Source organism: Triticum dicoccoides, chromosome 5B (genome assembly GCF_002162155.2).
Source record: "Triticum dicoccoides isolate Atlit2015 ecotype Zavitan chromosome 5B, WEW_v2.0, whole genome shotgun sequence".
NCBI classification, from domain to species: Eukaryota; Viridiplantae; Streptophyta; class Magnoliopsida; order Poales; family Poaceae; genus Triticum; species Triticum dicoccoides.
This window is the reverse complement of record NC_041389.1, coordinates 519,167,161-519,188,058: the sequence shown is the minus strand read 5'-3', so window position 1 is coordinate 519,188,058 and position 20,898 is coordinate 519,167,161. Positions and strand designations below refer to the sequence as shown.

At 46.5% G+C, this 20,898-nt stretch overlaps 2 protein-coding genes across 2 annotated transcripts; one reads left to right on the top strand and one right to left on the bottom strand.

The window, feature by feature from the left end:
- The first annotated feature begins 1,332 nt into the window (after positions 1-1,332).
- On the top strand, positions 1,333-10,918 carry LOC119311291 (lon protease homolog 2, peroxisomal). Its single transcript, XM_037586933.1, has 17 exons — positions 1,333-1,547; positions 2,263-2,372; positions 2,471-2,582; positions 3,404-3,573; positions 3,895-3,986; positions 4,304-4,483; positions 4,620-4,703; positions 4,927-5,054; positions 5,137-5,338; positions 5,423-5,629; positions 6,054-6,184; positions 6,736-6,949; positions 8,858-9,151; positions 9,247-9,441; positions 9,685-9,930; positions 10,054-10,155; positions 10,422-10,918. The coding sequence occupies exons 1-17, from the start codon at positions 1,438-1,440 to the stop codon at positions 10,503-10,505; spliced, it is 2,661 nt and encodes an 886-aa protein (XP_037442830.1). The 5' UTR covers positions 1,333-1,437; the 3' UTR covers positions 10,506-10,918.
- A 421-nt stretch (positions 10,919-11,339) lies between these two features.
- LOC119311289 (probable serine/threonine-protein kinase WNK9) lies at positions 11,340-14,070 on the bottom strand. The gene is made up of 7 exons (XM_037586932.1): positions 13,909-14,070; positions 13,759-13,796; positions 13,092-13,322; positions 12,688-12,908; positions 12,359-12,516; positions 11,973-12,270; positions 11,340-11,896 (listed from the first exon to the last, which is right to left on the bottom strand). Exons 1-7 carry the CDS (start codon positions 13,996-13,998, stop codon positions 11,622-11,624), a joined length of 1,311 nt encoding a protein of 436 aa, XP_037442829.1. The 5' UTR covers positions 13,999-14,070; the 3' UTR covers positions 11,340-11,621.
- Between the last annotated feature and the right edge of the window lie 6,828 nt (positions 14,071-20,898).

The window sequence follows — 20,898 nt, the reverse complement described above, 5'->3', positions numbered from 1 at the left end:
TTCCAAGCATAAATGTCGACTTGTCCAAATAATGAACGTTTACGAGCTTATGCATCTAAGAAAATGGGAACAATATAATCAATCCATATATGTCATCCAACCAACACAAATGGACAAATGAACGAAATTTTGCATAACTACTATTCATACTAAAGTTAACCTAACAATTAACCACTAACCCTAACCATAACCCCTAACATAACCACTATAACCCTAACCCCCAACATAACCACCCAACATCCCTAACCCTAACCCTAACACCAACCCCTAACATAACCACAACCCTAGCCATAAATGCATCATAAATGCACACAACAACATCAACACCTAGGGTTTGCAATAAATTGACCAAATCAACACAAAACAAAGATCTCAACCAATCAAAAGAAGGAGGAATGGGAGAGGTACCTTGGGTGATGAAAATGCTCCGAATCCACCGATGAAATCCCAAGCAAATGGAGTGGATCTCGGGGGGGGGGGGTTTGTGAGGGGTAAAGAGGGGGAAGAGGAGCTGAGCACGGGGAAGAAGATGAGTGGGGAAGAAGAGTGGTGGTGGGGTCCACAAACCAGCCCCTCCCCACCTTATCCAGAACACAGGACCCTACCGCCAGAGGGTATGGCGGTAGGCTCCAGTAACCTACCGCCGTAGGGGATGGCGGTATGCCCTTTTGCACGTCAGCGGCTGCCAACGGCCGTCAGTCGCCGTCAAAGGGCCTACCGCCGTAGGCTATGGCGGTAGGGCACGCAATCCTACCGCCAGGTCCACTGGCGGTAGGCAAAAGGGTCAGATGCCGAAATTTTTCCGAACTGGGGTCAGATTCCGATTTTGTTTGCAAAAAGGGTCAAAACAAGAAATTTGGCCACGCAAACCACACACACGCCAACACGCGCTGTTCCATCTCTCACGTGGCAGCAAAGGGGCCGCAAAGGCGATGAACCAACACCCATCATGTGCTCCAAGCACACCGAAAGAAGTTTTTTTTTATTAAAAAAAACACACGCCCCGAAAGCCTGTATCCGCACCGTCCATCGCCAAACCCGGGCGGCCGTGTCCCGGCCGCCACGGCGGTCCGAACCGCAGCGCACGCCGCCACGCCGGCCGGCCGAGCCCCGAGCCCACGTGTCCGGCCCGGCAACGCAGCGGGTCCGGCGGCGCCAACCAGCCTTATCTCCACGGGGCCGCCACGTCCACACGCCGCGCCCGCCCGTCGCCGACGCCCGGGCCCCACGGGGCAGGCGGGCCCGCGCCCCCGCAGGAGCAGCCCATCATTGACTCGTGCGCCCCTCGCCTCTCCTACACACACATAAATATCCCCGTCGTCTCCCACCTCTCTCAATTTGTTCTCTTGTATCTATTCCTCCACCCGAATTCCTGTTCCGCCAGCCGTACACAGCACACCACTGCCCGCCTGCGTGGTCCTCTCTCGCGCGGCGGCCATGGCGGACGCGCCGGTGGAGCTGCCGGGCCGGCTCGCCATACTGCCGTTCCGCAACAAGGTGCTCCTCCCGGGCGCCATCGTGCGGATCCGGTGCACCAACCCCAGCAGGTCAGTCAGTGGTGGGTGGGCCGCGCGGGGCGGGGCGGGGAGCGATTCCGGCGTGCGCCGATTGGTTTCCGCTGGCCTCCTTCTGGAGCTCGCGCCTGGGGGTTTCGGGGCCTAATTTTGGTGCGTGCGCTGTAAAGGTAGGAGGGCTGGGGCGAGGGGATTGATTGGCCGTGCTTAGGTTTTCTCCGCCGGAGCGATCAGCCGGATTTGATGCTGCATCACCGAGCTACCCACCTCCGGATTCTAGAGGCCTTCTTCTTCTGTTCCTGAGCAATTTTTGTTGTCTAATAACTGTAACCTGTGTGGTTCAAGTAGAATTTCTGCCCCCTTTTCTTCTGCCCTGGAGTATTGCTGTGTGGTACTAATCCGCGTGTCTCCACCAGTATCAATGATTAATCAGCTTTTACCGTAGTGACCATCACCTTTGATGTGGAAATTTAAAAGTTCTCGGTGCATTTTGATGCTCTCGTCGGTCTCGAGGTGGATTTTTCAGCGTGTTGCCTACTTTTATGGCTGACCAATTCAGCCTCCAATTACCCACCAGTCGTTCAGTGTTCGAATCTTCTAGGTGCGGTTTTGTCACGGGGGGTTACCGGATTTGTTTTCCCTTGTTGTTGGTGTGTCATGTTGGCGTGTGTTGACTTGCTGGGAGGGGAATATTATCCCCTTTTGGTTTGGGTTTTGACTTCATCAATGTGGTTGTTTTGGCCTGCAGTGTCAAGCTGGTGGAGCAGGAGCTCTGGCAAAGGGAGGACAAGGGTCTGATCGGAGTTCTTCCCGTGCGGGACTCCGAGGCTGCAGCTGTTGGTTCGATCCTGTCGCCTGGTGAGATAGAGATTGCAGCTCCTTGTTCAGTTAGAGGAGCCACTTTGTAGACATTGTGGACCTGCATTTTCTTACTGGAACTGCTCTTGCTCTTGTAGGCGTGGGCAGTGATTCAGGTGAAGGCGGCCGCAGGTCGCCTGGTGGTTCTGGGGGAGAGTCAACCAAACAGGATGCAAAGAGTGGGAAGGAGCCCATTCACTGGCACAGCCGGTAGGTATCAGCGTTTGCTAATCACATATGTATTTTACCCGTGAACCAAGTTCTGAAGATAAAAAGCCTTCAAATATGACAAGTAGTGCCTGCTTCAAACATGATAGGAGCTTTGACATGGAGTGAGCTGTTCGCAAATATAACCATGCCATGCAATATTTCATTCCATGAACATTTGAAAAATAATGTAAGCATTGCTTTATTCTTTACTGCCTATGCCTTGTTTGGCTACTGGTAGTGCGACAATGCATTATCCTGCGGTGAGATTGGATAAAGTAACGATGCCGAGATAGGTTGATAGCAACCAAATCTTCTTCGGCAGGAGGGTGCACTTTAAATACAGATATTCGTACTTATAAGTTAACCTTTTGTTGCTTCGAGCTCCCGGATAACTTTCTTTAGCTGTTTGTTATCCTGTTGCCGCTTCACATATCTTCCATTTGAGCTTCACATATCTTCCATGTGATCTACTTGTTCTCTAAATATTAACCATCTGAAATAAGATACTTCAGTTTTTTGTGGTACAACTTTCCACCCTCCATTCAGTTTTCCAGTCGTTGCACACATTGCATGTGCCAGTTATGCTTTCAGTTTATTTTATTTCTGAACTCACTATGTTCTAGAAATGGTTTGGCTATAACCCTAGGATGTGTTGGATCTCTATAATTTCACAAACTGATGAAATATGAAATGTAGCACATAAATCATATTTTCATATGTTAGAAGTATAGTAGATACATCTTAGATTTGTGGTGTTCCTGTTTCCCTTATGCATTCTTTTAATCCAAATTTGTCTTCACGTTCACTCCTTCCATGTACAGGGGAGTTGCTGCTAGAGCTCTGCACCTTTCAAGAGGGGTGGAGAAACCAAGTGGAAGGGTTACATACATTGTTGTTCTCGAAGGCTTATGTAGGTTCAGTGTTGAAGAACTCAATGCAAGAGGGTCGTATCATGTTGCCCGTGTTTCACGACTTGACATGACAAAGACTGGTAAGGCCTTTTTTTAAAGAAAAGATGTGTGTACATTTTCTCACCATTTCATACACAATCATCATCAAAGGCTGGTAGCCGCTGTCTGTATCACCTTTTTTCTGAATCTGTCAATCTGCTGTCTCTGGCCTGATGATGTTGATTGTTTGTTAGCATAGTATAATTTTCTTCTCGTGACATTCTTTATTAACTCATGAAGAATCTAAAAGATGTTGTGTAGTGCAAAACCTATGTGGTTATGTAGCTGCTTTGTGTTTTAAAACTTTGTTAGATATATTACATTTTGGGGTTTACATTACTATTGTGTCTTTGGTTTCCTAGAGTTGGAGCAGGCAGAGCAAGACCCAGATCTAATTGCTCTTTCGAGGCAATTTAAAGCAACTGCCATGGAACTAATTTCCGTCTTAGAGCAGGTAAGAAATTCAAGGAGAACTTGATGACCCTTTTACCGCTAAATTTCAAGGTTTGGTTTCTTATGATTGCACCGAGTAATAGGGAGATCTAATGGGGAGAACTGAAGATTGCTAAATTTTGAAGATCACGAATCTAGTAGTAATGATGCAAGCAAAGATTTCCTGACTTCCTATCAAAACCGTAAAAGGCACCTTTTCATGATCATTAATGGTTATCTTTTGTTTGCTGAAATTATCACTTGGTCTGGGTACCCTAAAAGGCCAAAACCCTACTTATCAGTGAGTTTTGGCTTAATATTTTTCTGTTGTTTTTGCAGAAGCAGAAGACGGTTGGTAGGACTAAGGTACTACTCGAGACAGTTCCTGTATACAGGCTAGCTGATATTTTTGTTGCTAGCTTTGAAATAAGCTTTGAGGAGCAGCTTGCTATGCTGGATTCAGTTGACTTGAAAGTGAGACTTTCCAAGGCAACAGAACTTGTAGACAGGCACCTGCAGGTGATGATCAAGAAACTCTTATGATTTGCGAATTAGTTATAACTTGTGTTAAGGTTCCTTGTGCTTTAGTAAGTTTGCTTTCTGTGTGATCTATTCATTCGATAGTTCTCTTAAGTTTATTCTTTGCAATGGACAGTCAATTCTTGTAGCGGAGAAAATAACACAGAAGGTGGAGGGGCAGCTATCAAAATCCCAAAAAGAATTTCTGCTGCGCCAGCAGGTTTGTTTTTCTCTCCATATTTTCAATGTTTGATCAACTGAAACTGAAATCACATTCCAGCATGTGTATTTCTAGATATCTATAAAGATATATAAGATGGAAATGATCCTTTTCTTATAGAGGATATTGTCCTGGTTGAGTTGGGCAAGTTTGGTACCCATGGTCTTTTTGTGCAGCATAAAGTTCTATTTTCAATGTGATGATGACCCTCCCAGTTTTGCAGATGAGGGCTATCAAAGACGAACTTGGTGATAATGATGATGATGAAGATGACATTGCTGCATTGGAAAGGAAGATGCAGAATGCAGGAATGCCAGCTAATATTTGGAAGCATGCCCAAAGGGAGTTGAGGTAACTATCATATTCATATCCTTTTTAACGTGCTTACATGTGGTACAAGAGGTCTTTTTATCCAGCTAGTCTTTGATTGCAGGCGCTTGAGGAAGATGCAACCACAGCAACCTGGATATAGTAGCTCTCGAGCTTATTTGGAACTTATTGCGGACCTTCCTTGGCAAAAAGTAAGTGAAGAAAGGGAACTTGACCTTAGAGCTGCAAAGGAGAGTCTTGATCGTGATCATTACGGGCTGACCAAAGTTAAGCAAAGGATTATTGAGTATTTGGCTGTCCGTAAGGTTGGTAACTTGACTTCTACATGATCTTTTTATGTGCCTATCCTAATTATTCTATCTCATGAAGATGCATTAATCTGCTTGCAGCTCAAACCGGATGCCAGAGGTCCAGTGCTGTGCTTTGTGGGGCCACCTGGTGTTGGAAAGACATCTTTGGCTACATCCATAGCAAAGGCCCTAAATAGGAAGTTCATAAGAATCTCTCTTGGTGGTGTAAAGGATGAGGCTGATATTAGGGGCCATCGAAGAACATACATTGGAAGCATGCCAGGGCGCCTCATTGATGGACTAAAGGTTAATCCCATTCTATTTCTCATTTTAGAATTATCTAACATTGGAGGACAAAATTGGCTATATGTGTTAATGTATCCTTTATTATAAAGTATAAACTACCCTATTTGCTCTTATAATCTAGTTAGTCTTGGATTAAAGCGTAACAGCCATTACAAGATAATTTTTGGGTGTCCAGTCAGTACAGCAAATTTCTGCTGTTAACTCCAAGTTGCTTTCCATTGAATGAATCTACTCATCGTATACCTCACTGATATGATTTTGAATTCCCCAATAAGCTGACAACCCCATCGTACTGCTTATTTTAGCTTTCTATAAAGCTGGGCCTAATGACCTTTTTGTGTTTTTTTATTTGAATGCTGCAAGAAAAGAGTTGTGCTACTACCAGATTAAATCATGCTGATATATTGTTGAAATAAAAATGCAGAGGGTATCTGTCAACAACCCAGTGATGCTCCTTGACGAAATTGACAAGACTGGTTCTGATGTACGTGGGGATCCAGCATCAGCACTGCTAGAAGTACTTGACCCTGAGCAGAACAAAACATTCAATGACCAGTATCCTTTCATTTTATTTGTGTAACAAGTGCATCTTATGAGAAGGGGAGCCTTGGCGCAGTGGTAAAGCTGCTGCCTTGTGACCATGAGGTCATGGGTTCAAGTCCTGGAAACAGCCTCTTACAGAAATGTAGGGAAAGGCTGCGTACTATAGACCCAAAGTGGTCGGACCCTTCCCTGGACCCTGCGCAAGCGGGAGCTACATGCACTAGGTTGCCCTTTTTAACAAGTGCATCTTATGATTAGCTGGTTAGTTTCTTAGTGAAATTGAGAATTAGTCCTTCTCTAAAAGATGTTTATTGGGATTAGGCACATATTGGCTATTCAGTGTTATCACTTCTGAGTTCCTTCTACTGCCATCACTATGAGTATTGGGATTAGGCACATATTGGCAACCTCTTTTATTCCCCTGCTCTTTCTAAGAGGCTATGTTTTTGGGTTACTTTACAACTCTGACGCACATCACAGAATATGTTGGAAAATAGACTATGCTATCTGATCTACTATCTTTATTTTATATGTTTAAAATTCCTTAACACATTTTTTACCAGCTATTTGAATGTTCCATTTGACCTGTCAAAGGTTGTATTTGTTGCAACTGCCAACAGGATGCAACCTATCCCCCCTGCCCTGTTAGATAGGATGGAAGTCATTGAGTTACCAGGCTACACGCCTGAAGAAAAGCTAAAAATAGCCATGAAACATCTCCTACCAAGGGTATTGGAACAGCATGGCTTGAGCTCCGCATATCTTCAGATTCCTGAGGTATGGCACAAGGACTGTCTTCTGCTGCATTCCTTTTCTGTTAACTATTTTGTTTGTATAGCCCATGACAAGAAAGGTGCAAATTGCTCACTAATATCTGTTAGAAGAGTAAAAAGAAATGATCCTGTTGAATGCTTTTGCTATGTTACTTTCAGTTCTCTCTGAAGCAAGAAGATATTTAGGCTAGTGAATGGTGATTTCCCTCCTTGGCACACAAAATGAAGTTTTTAATGGAAAAAATAAACACATTAAATTCAGTTATATAATGGCAAGTGCAGTGTACTTATGCTATTCTATTGTGGTAATAAATGCACCAACGAAACTACAGTGTGTGTAACTGATCTGTGCTGTCTTTTTTCTAGCAACGAGAAGATGTGATACCAGTAGGATTTTGGGCTCCATAGATAAAAAAAATGGAAACTTAAAACTACTTCCTGATGCTTGTCACCATAGCACATGCACAGCTTATGAGGGTGCCACTGGGGCAGAGTTTATTGACAAGTGAAGATATGAATAACTAGCTTCCTTGTTAGTTGGGTTTACTCATATGAATAACTCATAGGTATAAGCGAAAAGGTCTAACCACCCTTTAATGCAGTGGTGAATCTAGGAAAAAAGTGGAGGGTAGGCTCAAAGTTAATGTGATTAAACTAAATGCTTTACTAAAACAAAATTTGGATCTATTTACCGAGAAGCCATTATCTCCTAATCATGTAGTGCAAATCAGCTTGAACTTTCCCAGATTAGTACTGGGCACAATTGTATTTCTTGGATTTTAAAAATATCAAAATCTTGAGGAGTGCTTGAACTACCTGCATAAAAATTGTGTATAATCATGTTATTTCTCTTCACTTCTGCAAATCTACAAAGTTGCACTGGACACTAAATCAATTAATAACCCATAACTAGTAATTACAATGGACAAGTAGATATTAGTGTTATCGGCTTAGCAAATTAGTTTGAGGATTTGAAAAAAATACTTTGCCAATGCGCCCACTTCAACTATTCAGTCGCTCAAATCGTGGCTCCTCCTTTTGGTGCGCCCCTGCCCCCTATTGCTAGCAGGCAGCGGGCTCCTGCAGACCCCACCCAACTCGGCTGCTCGCCTGCTCCCTAATCCCCAATCCAACCAACGACCGCCACCACTAGCTGTCGCTTGCTGCTAGGTTAGCGGCGGCATGTGGTTGCTGGCACAGCTGTGGTTTGTGGGTGTAATTGCCATATGTCGCTTTTCCATAAACACTTTTTCTTAAAAAAAATCGCGCGTTTATAAAAAATTTGTTCTCCTAACTTGAAAATTACATTGACATTTTTATATGCACGTGAACATTTAGGTTGTGACAAGTGAACTGTTTACTCTCCCTTTTTAGTTAGATTCACAAAGCTAAAATAAATATTAAAGAAAATACCCGCAGGTGTATATGCTAGTCGTGTAGTAGTAGCAGCCGGCTGTCTGGTTTTATTTTTACAAACTCACAAGTATTTCTTAGCAAATGAATCGCTTTGGCGACTCAGCGTGCTTATGGCCAGGCGCAAGTGAGCCAGCATCGTATAGCATCGCCTGGCTGTTCGTGCAGAACATTGTGTGTGGGCTTGTGGACATCGTTCAGCCTGTTGAAGCCAGATTAGTAGACTTGCCTGTGCTTTAATGCACTAGTCTGATTCAAGCCGGGTCTGGTCTTTCCTAATACTTATTGCGCTGTGAACAGAGGTTCACCCCGATGTTTTGCAGTCTTCAACTGTTTGTGTTGCACTGAATAGCATTGGATTCATTGGCTTACAACAGTTCTTACAAGTTACAATGGACTGCTTTTAATCCTCATCATTTATTTGTCATCTTTTCTTTTATTTGAGTATTTATTGGAGCTCGTGATTAATCCATGCTTACTTCGTTCCATTCCTGTCCAGGCTGTAGTCAAACTTATCATCGAGAGATACACACGGGAAGCTGGTGTGCGTAATCTTGAAAGAAACCTAGCTGCATTGGCTCGTGCAGCTGCTGTCAAGGTTGCAGAGCTAGATAGTACGCTTAGACTTGGCAAGGAAATGCAGCCAATAACTACAACTCTACTGGACTCGAGGCTCGCCGATGGTGGTGAAGTTGAAATGGAAGTTATTCCTATGGGTCAGGACATATCAAATACATATGAAAACCCATCGCCCATGATTGTTGATGAGGCTATGCTAGAAAAAGTGCTTGGGGTATGCATCAAAGTTTCAGTTTAACTTATGATAAGCTACACTCTCTTATGTTTATGTTGTTGTATCTTATGATGGTACATTGCGTCGTGCTGCAGCCTCCTAGATTTGATGACAGAGAGGCTGCGGATCGGGTGTCATCACCGGGAGTGTCAGTTGGGCTTGTCTGGACTTCTTTTGGTGGGGAAGTTCAGTTTGTAGAGGCTACAGCCATGGTGGGTAAGGGTGACTTGCATCTGACAGGACAACTTGGCGATGTAATTAAGGAATCAGCACAGTTAGCTCTGACATGGGTACGCATCTTTTGCTCACCTATCTCCCTTACATGGTGTCATATTTTACTTGTTTATATTCAGTTGGCAGGACCTCCCATTGCCATTTGAATGCCTTCTAAATTATTGTTATTATTAGTTCCAGCAGAATTGCTTAGTTAAAATTATGCATCATCAACTCCACTGTCCTTAGCTGTGCGTTGCTGCATATCGAGTTGAGTGACGATCTGTTGATTTTAACTTAGATATCATTGATTTTTGCAGGTGAGAGCAAGATCTGCTGACCTTAATCTGTCACCCACTTCTGATATTAACATATTGGAGAGCCGTGATATCCACATACATTTTCCTGCTGGTGCTGTGCCGAAGGATGGTCCTTCTGCAGGAGTGACACTGGTAACATCACTGGTGTCATTGTTTAGTAACCGAAAAGTCAGAGCAGACACTGCAATGACCGGAGAGATGACTCTTAGGGGCCTAGTGTTGCCAGTTGGTGGAGTTAAGGATAAGGTACTATATTATGCTCCTGATATCTTCTGTGTTTCTTGGTTGCTCTGGAAAGATGGAAGGTTGAACCATTTACCATGTTGTGCTCTTGTACTATACTTAACTTCAAAGTTTCTCTGGATTCAGGTGCTTGCTGCACATCGATATGGCATCAAGAGAGTAATATTACCAGAAAGAAACTTGAAGGACCTGGCTGAGATTCCAGCGCCGATCCTCGCTGGCATTGAGGTATGTCGTCGCTTACTGTTAGTTGCTTAGATTTGCTGGTCCTGCTACTTTATGCAGCTTGATTGTTGAGGGTGTATGCTCTCAGCTACTATGCTACACAAATTATTCAGCATAACAGACTCATAAATAAGTTTTGGATCATGTTGAGCTAAAGTATCCCGAATAGCAAGCCGCCTGATATTATGTTGTGATTGTTTCTCTCCTCTGGATGTAATTTCCAAGTCAAAATGTTTGCCACTGACTTGTATTTACTTTGCTGCTGGTAGATTCTGCTCGTGAAGCGCATTGAGGAAGTACTTGGCCATGCTTTTGAGAATGGATTCCCTTTGAGGCTACACTCCAGTCTATAGCACGGGCAAATCCCAATTGGCGCCTGATGTGGCATTTCCTCGGTGGCCATGTACCTGTTTTGAAGATTCGTCGCCATTCACCGCCCAGATATCTACAAATGAGCGTTGAGCGTAGGCGAGCAATTGCTCCATCGGAGTGAAATCTCATGACGCCAGCATCCCTCGTCCAACTCAGTTAAGCTAATATGCGGAATGTGTATATGGATACTTGCTATCCACAAAAGCGGCAGGGAGATCTGCTCTGGTCTTTGTAATTGTATTTATAGAGGGATGCTCATCTATCTATGCTCGGTTTGCTATGGTAGCAAGGAGGTCCACCTGTTGTTGTCGGTTTGGGTGTATATGTAACCTATTTCAGCCAGGGAGAATTGAATGTTGCAGAATCATAAAAAAAAAGTATTGATAGCAAGTAATCGTCGTATATAAAGAGTGAACAAACACACTAAAACTTGCCTATCAGCAAAAAGTTGCTCCCTCGGATCCAAATTAGTTGACACGGTCTCTAGAATGTAAAACATTGTCGGCTGTGTCAATTGGTGTAGATCGGATGGAACATCTTATATTTGTGAACGGAGGAGCTTGAGTCACTTTTGACTTTCCACTTTCCAGCGATCACTTTTGACCCGTAAACTCACACTTTACGGTTAGGTTTTCTGGGTGGAGAATGTTTTATCTCCTTAGGTATAGATAGTTTTATTTGATTCTTTGTTGATGGAGATAAACTTGGTTTTCGGTTCTCTATATTTGAAGACTTCTGAGAGACATCGTGACAAAATGAGTGACAAGAATACCACCAGGCGCGCAATGCACGCTTAACAGATTCAAGTTCATGAATTTCACCAGGGAACCAGGAAAATTTTAGCATTCAAAATTGGATTGAACACAACAATTTAAAGAAAAAAAAGGGACACATTCGAACTACTGCCAACCAATTACTCTCAATCAATGAATCTAGTAGATGTGCACTAACTTTCACCATCATCAACGAAAAATGCCATGCCTAGCAGCACATCGAGTGGGCGCTGTAATATGAGCCGCACCAGAGGCTGAAGCAAGGCCAAATTCATCTGACTAAACAAAACAAACTGAAGATACACTAGCTTGGGGAAAGCAGAACTATCCTAGGACGGCCAATCTGAGCTGCCTGCAGTTCATGATAATTTTGGAGATGTAGCTGTGGCTGTGTGCACTCTCAGGAACCACAACCACCCGTCCGACAGCAACGCAGGGCACCCATTCAGGGATCAGGATGAGCAAGAACACCTCAATCAGCTGCGCTATGATCTGCATGTTCCCTTGCGGCAATCCAAAAGTGTCGACCATTTCCAGAGCCACAGAAAGGCTGGTATCTTGGTCCACATCGAACGGGAATTCGGCATTCTTAAAACAACCTGAAACAATTTGATGTGTCAGCATAGGATGAAGTACTAAGTTTGTTGAAAGAGGTTTCTTGGGTGCTCTACTTACCACTGGGATCAGGAAATCTTAGCGATAAATTAACATGGTCGGTGACATGCATATCGCCTTTCAGTGAGAATTCACCCTTCCATAGCATGAAACTGGCAGACTGCCGCCCATCTTTAGTCACACTCGAGACCAGAGAGACTGAAATAGGAGGCGCTGGGATAGGCTTGTCTTTCTGGAGGAAACAGTTCTTCAAGAGCTCACTTGCACAAAGTCTTTCAGCTGCCGGAGCCAAACAGATTTCTATGAAACCTCTTACTTCTGCATCTTCAACCTTGGAAAGCACAGCTGGTTTTATACCCTATATAAAACATTGGACGAAAATCAGTTGCTGTTTGATAGATAATCTTCAAAGGAGATGGGTACTTTGTGGACCACAAAGCACTTACTTCAGAAATTTTCTTGTATATCCATGGCTTGCCTTCGCATTCACTGTATGGATATTCACACGTCACCATTTCAAGCATGCACATCCCAAATGAATATATATCCACCAACTCATTGTAATTCCCGGTGAAGAGTTCTGGTGCCATAAACTCTAATGTGCCTGCATTTTGATGACACAACTCTTGTTAGTACAAGCCTACCTAAAACCGTTATGTCTAAAACAAAGTACACTGTGAGTGTGTCGTATCCTTGAGAGTAAATCTACAGTAAACAGAGTATATGTATATGTTTCACACATCTGTAGCTGTTAGAAAAACACAATGTCACATACCTTTGATACTTCTCGTTTTCCGTTGATGCAAAAATGTCGCCAGACCAAAGTCACCAATCTTCACTTGTCCATCATGACCGTTTATGAATATGTTGTCACACTTTAAATCCCTATGGATAATCGCTGGCTTCTGACTGTGAAGATATTCCAGCCCTGTCAATATCTGTATTGCCCATCCTCTCATAGCCTTCATACCGACTTTATTGTGCTTCTTACGAAACCTGGTTATCATTCCAAATTTCAATGATCAGAATGTACTGAATGAAAGGGTGATAAGAGTGAACTCTATGTGTGGTTAAATTTCAATCAAACTTTCTCCACACAACAGCAGACTCATGCATACCAGAATCAAGCAAAGTATAAAGAACGAGGTGGACTGGTGGAGCTAAAGAAAAGGTACATACTGCCTCAAACTGCCGGATGTGCAGAGCTCTGTGATGATGTTAACTGTCTTCTTGTCCTCATCAATCCATGAGGCAAACAACTTCTGAATGTTCTTGTGCCTCAGCGTCTTCAACAGACGGATCTCCGTATTCAGTTGTGCCATCTTGTCTGAGGAACCCATGACAGAATCATCAATCCGTGTTTGGCACCATGCGACCTCATCGCCCTCCAGCTTATCGAAGGCCTTGTAGCTATTGGCAAAATAACCATCAAGGAACACGTGATGAACTGTGATCAGTCTTACACGCCAGGGATAAATTCCGGCCAGAAAACAGTACCGAAATATGTAAACTTATAGAAAAAAATAACTGGAGCTGCTTATAGGTTATATATAGGCTGGAATTTGGAGCAGGTAGACACACTAGTAAATAGTAATGCAGCGACGCCGACGCGAACAGATTTGCGAGATTAAAGCGTACTACTACTATGTTTGCGATGAATTTGCGAGGTTTACCAAAACAAAAAGCAAGAATTTGGTCAGTTGATATCATGGTGTTGAAACATTGTTAAATATATCGTGCTAAATTCATTAGAGGACCGAATCTGGCCACCAAAATCGAACGCGGAATCGCGATCTAGACGAGCAAGAAAAACAGCAGATGATACGAGCGATCGAAGGATGCATACACTGTTTTGACGGCACCCGATCCCAAGATCTCATCGTACTGCACGCGCAGCAATCGATCAAACAAGAAACAAAACAAGAATTAGACATCCAAGGAACAGAATTACCAAGCAAGTAAAAACGGCAGCACTCGACGAGGACAAGGCTAGTACCCGGATGAAGCGGCCGGTGGGATCGGCCTCGGCGTAGGCCTCGTCGTCCGGCGGCTCCGTCTGCTGCTCCTCCGCCTCCACGGGATCCATCCCCCCTCCTGTCTGCCGAGCCGAATCGCTGGAGTTTCGAGCCTCAACAACTGCTTCCCAGCTTTGCTTGCCTCCGGGCGGCGGAATTTATGGGAGGGGTTCGCTGCGGAAGCCAGGGCGCCGTGGCCGTCGGATCTGGACTTGGATGGGGATCGAGGGAGTGCGTGCGCTTTGGGCGGCAGGGTCCGGACGGATCGAGGGGCGTGGAGGTCGTTGGGGAAGCTCGTTGAATCAGGATCTGAAACGGCCGGGAACTCGGGATTCTAGGGGTAATGTTTCTGATCGGCAGGCCGATCTCACGCGGGATCGGTCCATCTGTGCGCGCCCCGCGTGTGCCTCACGGGCCCACCCAACCGATTCCTTCCTTCCTTATCCGGAGGGACAGAACCTTGAACTAGGGGTCCGCCGGGCTATCTTCGGGCAATAATGATTCAGTTGGGCTTCTCACAACAGTGGGTGGACATTCACAACAGTGGGTGGACATTATTATGGGTATGATCAGCTCCGTCTCTTTCTCTGTTTTATTTAATGGAGAGAAGCTTGAGAGGTTTAAACCATCCAGGGGCACCTATCTTTTCTTGATTGCAGCAGAGGGCCTTTCGTGCCTACTTAAAACCAGTTCTCAGTCATCAGTGCTTGGAGGGATCAAGGTGGCACCAGCTCCGGTTGTAAACCATCTCCTTTTTGCTGATGATAGCCTGTTGTTATTCAAGTCTAGTAATGAGGGGGCAGTAGCAGTTTCAAACCTGTTGGAGTTATATTGCAGTGCATCGGGACAGCGAGTAAATCATGATAAATCCTCGATATTTTTCAGTAAAGGTTCTCCACAGCATCTGCGGGACAGCATTAAGAATATCTTGAATGTGCAAAACGAGTCACTGAGTGACCGGTATTTGGGTATGCCCACCGATGTGGGACAAAATAAGATGGGCACATTCAGGTACCTCATAGACCGAGTGTGGGAAAAGGTGCGAGGGTGGATGGAGAAACTTCTGTCAGCTGCGGGAAAGGAGGTACTTATAAAAGCAGTCGCACAGGCTCTGCCGGTTTATTCTATGGCATGTTTTAGGCTTCCGAGGGGACTTTGCGAGAATATAACTTCAATCATCAGGCAGTTTTGGTGGGGTAGCAAGGAAGGAAAACGAAAACCGAGTTGGGTGGCGTGGGATATAATGAAAAGGCCAAAACATCTTGGAGGTCTCGGCTTTAGAGATATGGAGATTTTTAATCTAGCGCTTCTAGCTAGACAGGCTTGAAGGATTTTGTGTGATCCTGCTTCTCTCAGTGCACGTATTTTAAAAGTTGCATATTTCCCAAATTCATCGCTATTGGAAGCTGAACTTGGAGGCCGACCATCACAGATTTGGAGGGCGATTATTGATGGGAGAGATATGCTCCGATAAGGGATTATACGGAGGATTGGAATGGAGTTAGCACGGATATATGGGCTCATAACTGGTTGCCAAGGCCGGGGCTGATGAGACCTATCACATCTCTAATCAACAACCCCCCGAGGTATGTGTCTGAACTAATCAATACGGCACTAGCATCATGGAATGAGCAACTGGTGCGATCGGTGTTTGTTCCCATTGATGCAGAAGCAATTTTGTCCATCCCGCTATGCACAAGGAATATTGATGATTTTTGGGCGTGGAGTGGAGAGAAACGAGGCTTGTTTACAGTCAAGTCTGCATATAACATGATTCTGCAAACCAAGCTTTCAAGGGAGAACTGGATCGATGAAAATGATGGACCCTCAAGAGCTGATCAGGAGGGCAACGCATGGTCTGGAATGTGGAGAACAGAGATACCATCTAAAGTGAAATTTTCTGTGGCGTCTAGCTCGGTGTTTGATCCCAACGGCAGACCTACTTCAGCACAGAAACATGGCAACATCGGGGGCGTGCAGGTTGTGTGGAGCAAGGGACTATTGGAGACATGCTTTACTCAATTGCTCCATGGCCAGAAGCACGTGGGCTCTTGCTGACGAGTCAATGGTAGAACAGATGACCCAGTATGACATGGACAATGCGAAGGAGTGGATTTTCAAGATGCAAGAGGTGCTAACAGATGATCTTTTTGTACGGCTGGCCATCACACTTTGGGCTATATGGAGCGCGCGAAGGAAAGCTATCTATGAGGATATTTTCCAAAGCCCTATGTCCACTCATATGTTTATCCAGTCATATATGAATGATCTACAGTTTTTGAAGAAACCGACACATGGAAGCTCTTGTCCAAAAGCTCAGAGGCCTACCCACTGGCTCCCACCGGCGGGTGATTGTGCCAAGAACGTAGATGTGGCAACAAGAGCAACTGCAAGGGCTGGCACTGCCGTCGCAATTTGCAGGAACAAAGATGGCTTGTTTCTGGGGGCTTCAGCTCTGGTAGTCAAGGGCATCAATGATCCTACTACACTAGAGGCACTGGCGGTTCGAGAAGCGATGGCACTGGCAGAGGATCTGGGTCTACACTCCATCCATGTGGCGTCGGACTGCAAGGTAGTGGTGGATGATATCAAGCAGAGGAGCGGGGCTGCTTATAGTGCAATAATACATGAGATCATAGACTATTCCAGTAGTTTTACTATGTGTAATTTTTTCCATGAGTTTAGGAGCTTGAATTTCGAGGCTCACAATCTCGCGAAGCATGCTTTACAACTAGGTACTGGCCACCATGTCTGGTTAGGCCATCCTAGCGAACTTATCTCCGTCCCTGTAAACATTGTGACGGATCAATAAAAAGCTTCGTGGGAGTGTCTCAAAAAAAAACTAGGGGGTCGCCAGTTTTGCTGTGAGGGGGTCGTCGCTGCGAGTGGTGCTCGTGTTGCCCGTGCTCCGGCCATGGCCACTGTGTTGCGGCCGTCATGCTACGACGACGGCAACGAGGAGGCAAGGAGGGGTACCGCACGCTGCGACCCCATGCTGGAACGGACGTGGGGGAATGTTGCGACCGCAGTATGTGCATGCTGGAAACTAGCAATGCGAATGCTGCGACCGTCGTTGGTGGAGCTGCAACCGATGGCGGAAGCTGGAACCGGTGGCAGCCCGTGCTATGACCGTCGTGTACGATCGCCGTTAGGGTAGCTGCAACCGGCGGTGACCCTTGCTACAACCATCATTTTGGCGGAGCTGCAACCAGCGGCGATCCATGCTACTTCCCTCGTCACTAGGGGAGCTGCAATTGGTGGCGGCCCCTGCTACAACCATCATTTTGGCAGAGCTGCAACCAGCGGCGATCTATGCTACAACCGTTGTCATTAGGGGAGCTGCAACCGGCGCGACTCGTGCTATGAACCATCGTTTTGACGGAGCTGCAACAGGCTGCAACGTGTGCTACGACTGTTGGTTGGCGGAGCTGCAACCAGCGGGCGACAAAGCAGCTTGATACTCTTTCTGATGTTGATACATCTTCCGTTGTGCTACAACAGTCATACAGTCATTCACGCGGAAGCTAGCCCTCCCGACAATGTAGAGTCAGCACGGAGGCTAGCATGCCCGACGGCCAAACATCATGTGGCCCGAAGGCCAGCCCACCCGGCGCCCAACCATCCCGGCTACACGGCGGCCAGCCCGCCTGACAGCGACCAGAGTGAGGATCCAGCTTGCTTCTGCGGCCATTCTGGCCAGCGCGTCGCCAACGCGGCCAGCGTCGACCAACAGTACGGGGATCGATCGAAGGGCTCGATCTTGATCCAGACTTCAATTTTGGGGGAAGTTAGATTTGTTTGATTGACATGTGGGTCTCACATGTCATAACTTCAACATAATGAGTTGCCACGTCAACACTTACTGGTGGGCCCAACATGTCATAATCGAGCTTAAGCGGCCAAAATCGATCACTTTTCTAACTTGATAGTTTTTAGGAAAAAATTAAGAGAAAAGTGGTAGCTTTGGGTAATTGTTCTCAAAGTGGCAGTGTTTTGTTATGTCAGATCAAATTGTGGTTATTTTTGTTTAAATACTCCTCTTTCATCATTCTATCTCCATCGAGCCGAACCCTATCCATACCAACGGCATTGAGGGATTTCTCCAACATTGTTGGTCCACCATCCAAGAGATCAACAAGTTTGTTGGTTACTATACGCAAGTGGTTAGCCGGAACCAAAGTTGCATTGGAGTCCAAAGCCATGCAGCTTTGGCGATGAGTTTGCACCAACAAACCGAGGGCAAGCCATTCACGTTGTCCCATTTGTTGGTTGAAATTGAATGGGAAACAAAAATGGCAAACTGCCATTGAGGAGCTCAGAGGCGGCACCAAGAAGATGAAGGAAAATTATGGCTCTAGCTCCCATCAATCTATTAAACTGGATGACGAGAGGACCAAAGTGGAGGGATGGACGTACAAACCATCATGTCAAAGAGGAACTGACATGTGATGGAAAAAAGTGGGAGAAGGAAAGGACTGTGTGTGATAGCATGACAAGCAAAATGTGACGGAACCTAAACTGGCAGATCTTGTTTGGACTGTCGATGGTAACAAAGACATAAAGTTTTACCTAGGTTCGGGCTATTTGAGGATATAATACCCTAGGTCTTGCTTGTGTTTATTGCCTTGGGTGCGTACAAAGTACGAGTATCTACCAAGAAGATTGTGAGTATGAGAATATGCTTATCACAAGCCCGGCCCCTCGGTTTATATAGGTAGGGGGCCTAGGGTACACGATCCTAGTTGGCTACGTACGGGGGAGACATAATCATCCATGAATCCAACATTTCCATGCACACCAAGTCTTCTATAACCTTCTGATTATATGCCATGGGATGCCCGATGTGGCCCAAGTTAGAACCGACAAAGGGGTCATAAGCCCGGACCACGAGGCCGGGAGTTGACATGATGAGATGACCCATAGTCGGGACACCGTCAAAATGTTCGCCACATTGACGTGCATTTTTTCTGCCAAGGAAGTGAAGAAGGAGGATATGTACAAACTCCTCATAGATGTGTAGAGGATGGAGTTCGACAGGGAGAGATGAAAGATAAGTTGAACAAAGAGAGAGTGAAAATAGACTTGGAGAAGTAAGAGAAATATGCAAAATGGGAGCTTGAAAAGGTGGCGATAATGCAAGGAGTTGAGCGAGAGAGAGAGAGGGAGAAAGTGAGGCTTTGAGAGAAATGGAGGAGTTGAGAATATGTTTCAGGACATTAGTAGCCTTAGAGCATCTCTAGCCACGCCCCCAACATGCCCCAAGCTCCTTTTTCGTCGCTGACCCAGAAAATTCGGCCCAGTCGCCCCAGAAGCCCAATTTTCGCCGGTTAGGGACGATTTTGGCGCCGGCGGACCCAGGCCGAACCCGATGCGCTGGGGGGCGCCGGGGGAAACATTTTTGGCGCGAAAAGGAGTGGGTCCGCCGAGTCAGTGACTCGCCGCCTTCGTTGTCCTAATTGCCCCGATTCCAGCAGGAATCAATGCCAAGGCTACCGCACTATCGCGCGGGTTAGCCTTCCATTGATGCCTCATGGGCGGTGCAGTGAAGGCGCGGTGGTGCGTGTCCCGCCCGCTCCCGCCACGCGACGGCAACTCTCCCACCGTCCATCTACGTCTATAAAAGCCACCCTCCCTCGCCGGTGAATGCACAAGCTCTCGCCACTGACGCCCTTCTCTCTACCTCTCGCCGCCAACGCCTCTCTCTGCACTCTCTCCCGCGCCAACGGCAATGGTCGAGCGCATACCAGGTGACGTTGTGGCGGCGAACGGCTTCGGTCACCACCATCTGCACGAGGGTGAGGTGCACCTCCTCTACGAGACCGACTACCCGGCGCCCCCGGACATGCAGGTGCCGGGCACCTGGAGGCTCAGTGCCGGCGGTGTCCCGGTGCCGCCTGCACCCACCGGAGCGGCCTGGTGTGCTGAAATCGCGCGCATCCGGTCTTCACTGCCAGAGCCGCAATGGAACCATCCGAGGTACGCCCCCGACAGCAATGCACTATGGATGGCGTATTTCGAGCGGCGCCACGAGGAGCAGACCGCCGCCACCAATGGCGTCGAGCCCCGCGGCCGCCTCAACTCCAAGGGACGACACCTATGGTGGGGCGTCCCAGGCCGCACCCTTGAGGCCGTCCTCGAGTACATCGAGGCCAGCAACACGCCGCGCCTGGGGTACCCGGCGCCCATTTCCTTCTCTCGCCGCCGTGACAGCTCTTGGACGCCGCGGCAAATGGAGACGACAACATCGTTGTCATCGGGCTCTGGCTCTCTGTCCTCCGGTTCGCCGACGGTTCTCCCCATCAAGACGGAGCCGCAGGAGATGCCACTTGGGCGCCGCACCCGCGGCGGCGCCCTCGTCATCAACAAGGGCGACCGCCCTTCTCCTTCTTCCTACTGCCTCGTCCGGCAAAAGACCGAGTCGGGTTTGCTCCCCATGAAGAAGGAGCACGAGGCCATGGCCGCGCAGACGAGACCGCCTTCAAGTGGGCGAAGGAGGACTACGTCTGCAAGCAGATGGAGCGCCAGCGCCGGGCCTTGGAGGAGATCGCCGCTCGGTGCCATGGACGCGAGGAGGGTGGCATCGTCTGCTACGTCTTGAGCTTGCGTTGGTTTTCCTTGAAGAGGAAAGGGTGATGCAGTAATAGTAGCGTAAGTATTTCTCTCAATTTTTGAGAACCAAGGTATAAATCCAGTAGGAGGCTCCTCAAAAATCCCACACACCTACACAAACAAACAAAGAACTCGCAACCAACACAATAAAGGGGTTGTCAATCCCTTCAGGGCCACTTGCGAAAGTGAGATCTGATAGAGATAGTATGATAAAACAAATATATTTTTGGTATTTTATAATATAGATTGGAAAAGTAAAGATGCAAATAAAAGTAGATTGAAAGCTTATATGATAAAAGATAGACCCGGGGGGCATAGGTTTCACTAATGGCTTGTCTCAAGATAGCATAAGTATTACGGTG

Coding starts and splice junctions, on each gene's coding strand:
- LOC119311291 (XM_037586933.1), top strand. CDS start 1,438: ATGGCGGACGCGCCGGTGGAGCTGCCGGGCCGGCTCGCCATACTGCCG. Junction 2,583..3,403: donor CCCATTCACTGGCACAGCCG/GTAGGTATCAGC, acceptor TTCCATGTACAG/GGGAGTTGCTGCTAGAGCTC. Junction 10,156..10,421: donor CGATCCTCGCTGGCATTGAG/GTATGTCGTCGC, acceptor TGCTGCTGGTAG/ATTCTGCTCGTGAAGCGCAT.
- LOC119311289 (XM_037586932.1), bottom strand. CDS start 13,998: ATGGATCCCGTGGAGGCGGAGGAGCAGCAGACGGAGCCGCCGGACGAC. Junction 12,271..12,358: donor TATACAAGAAAATTTCTGAA/GTAAGTGCTTTG, acceptor TGTTTTATATAG/GGTATAAAACCAGCTGTGCT. Junction 11,897..11,972: donor AAGATTTCCTGATCCCAGTG/GTAAGTAGAGCA, acceptor AAATTGTTTCAG/GTTGTTTTAAGAATGCCGAA.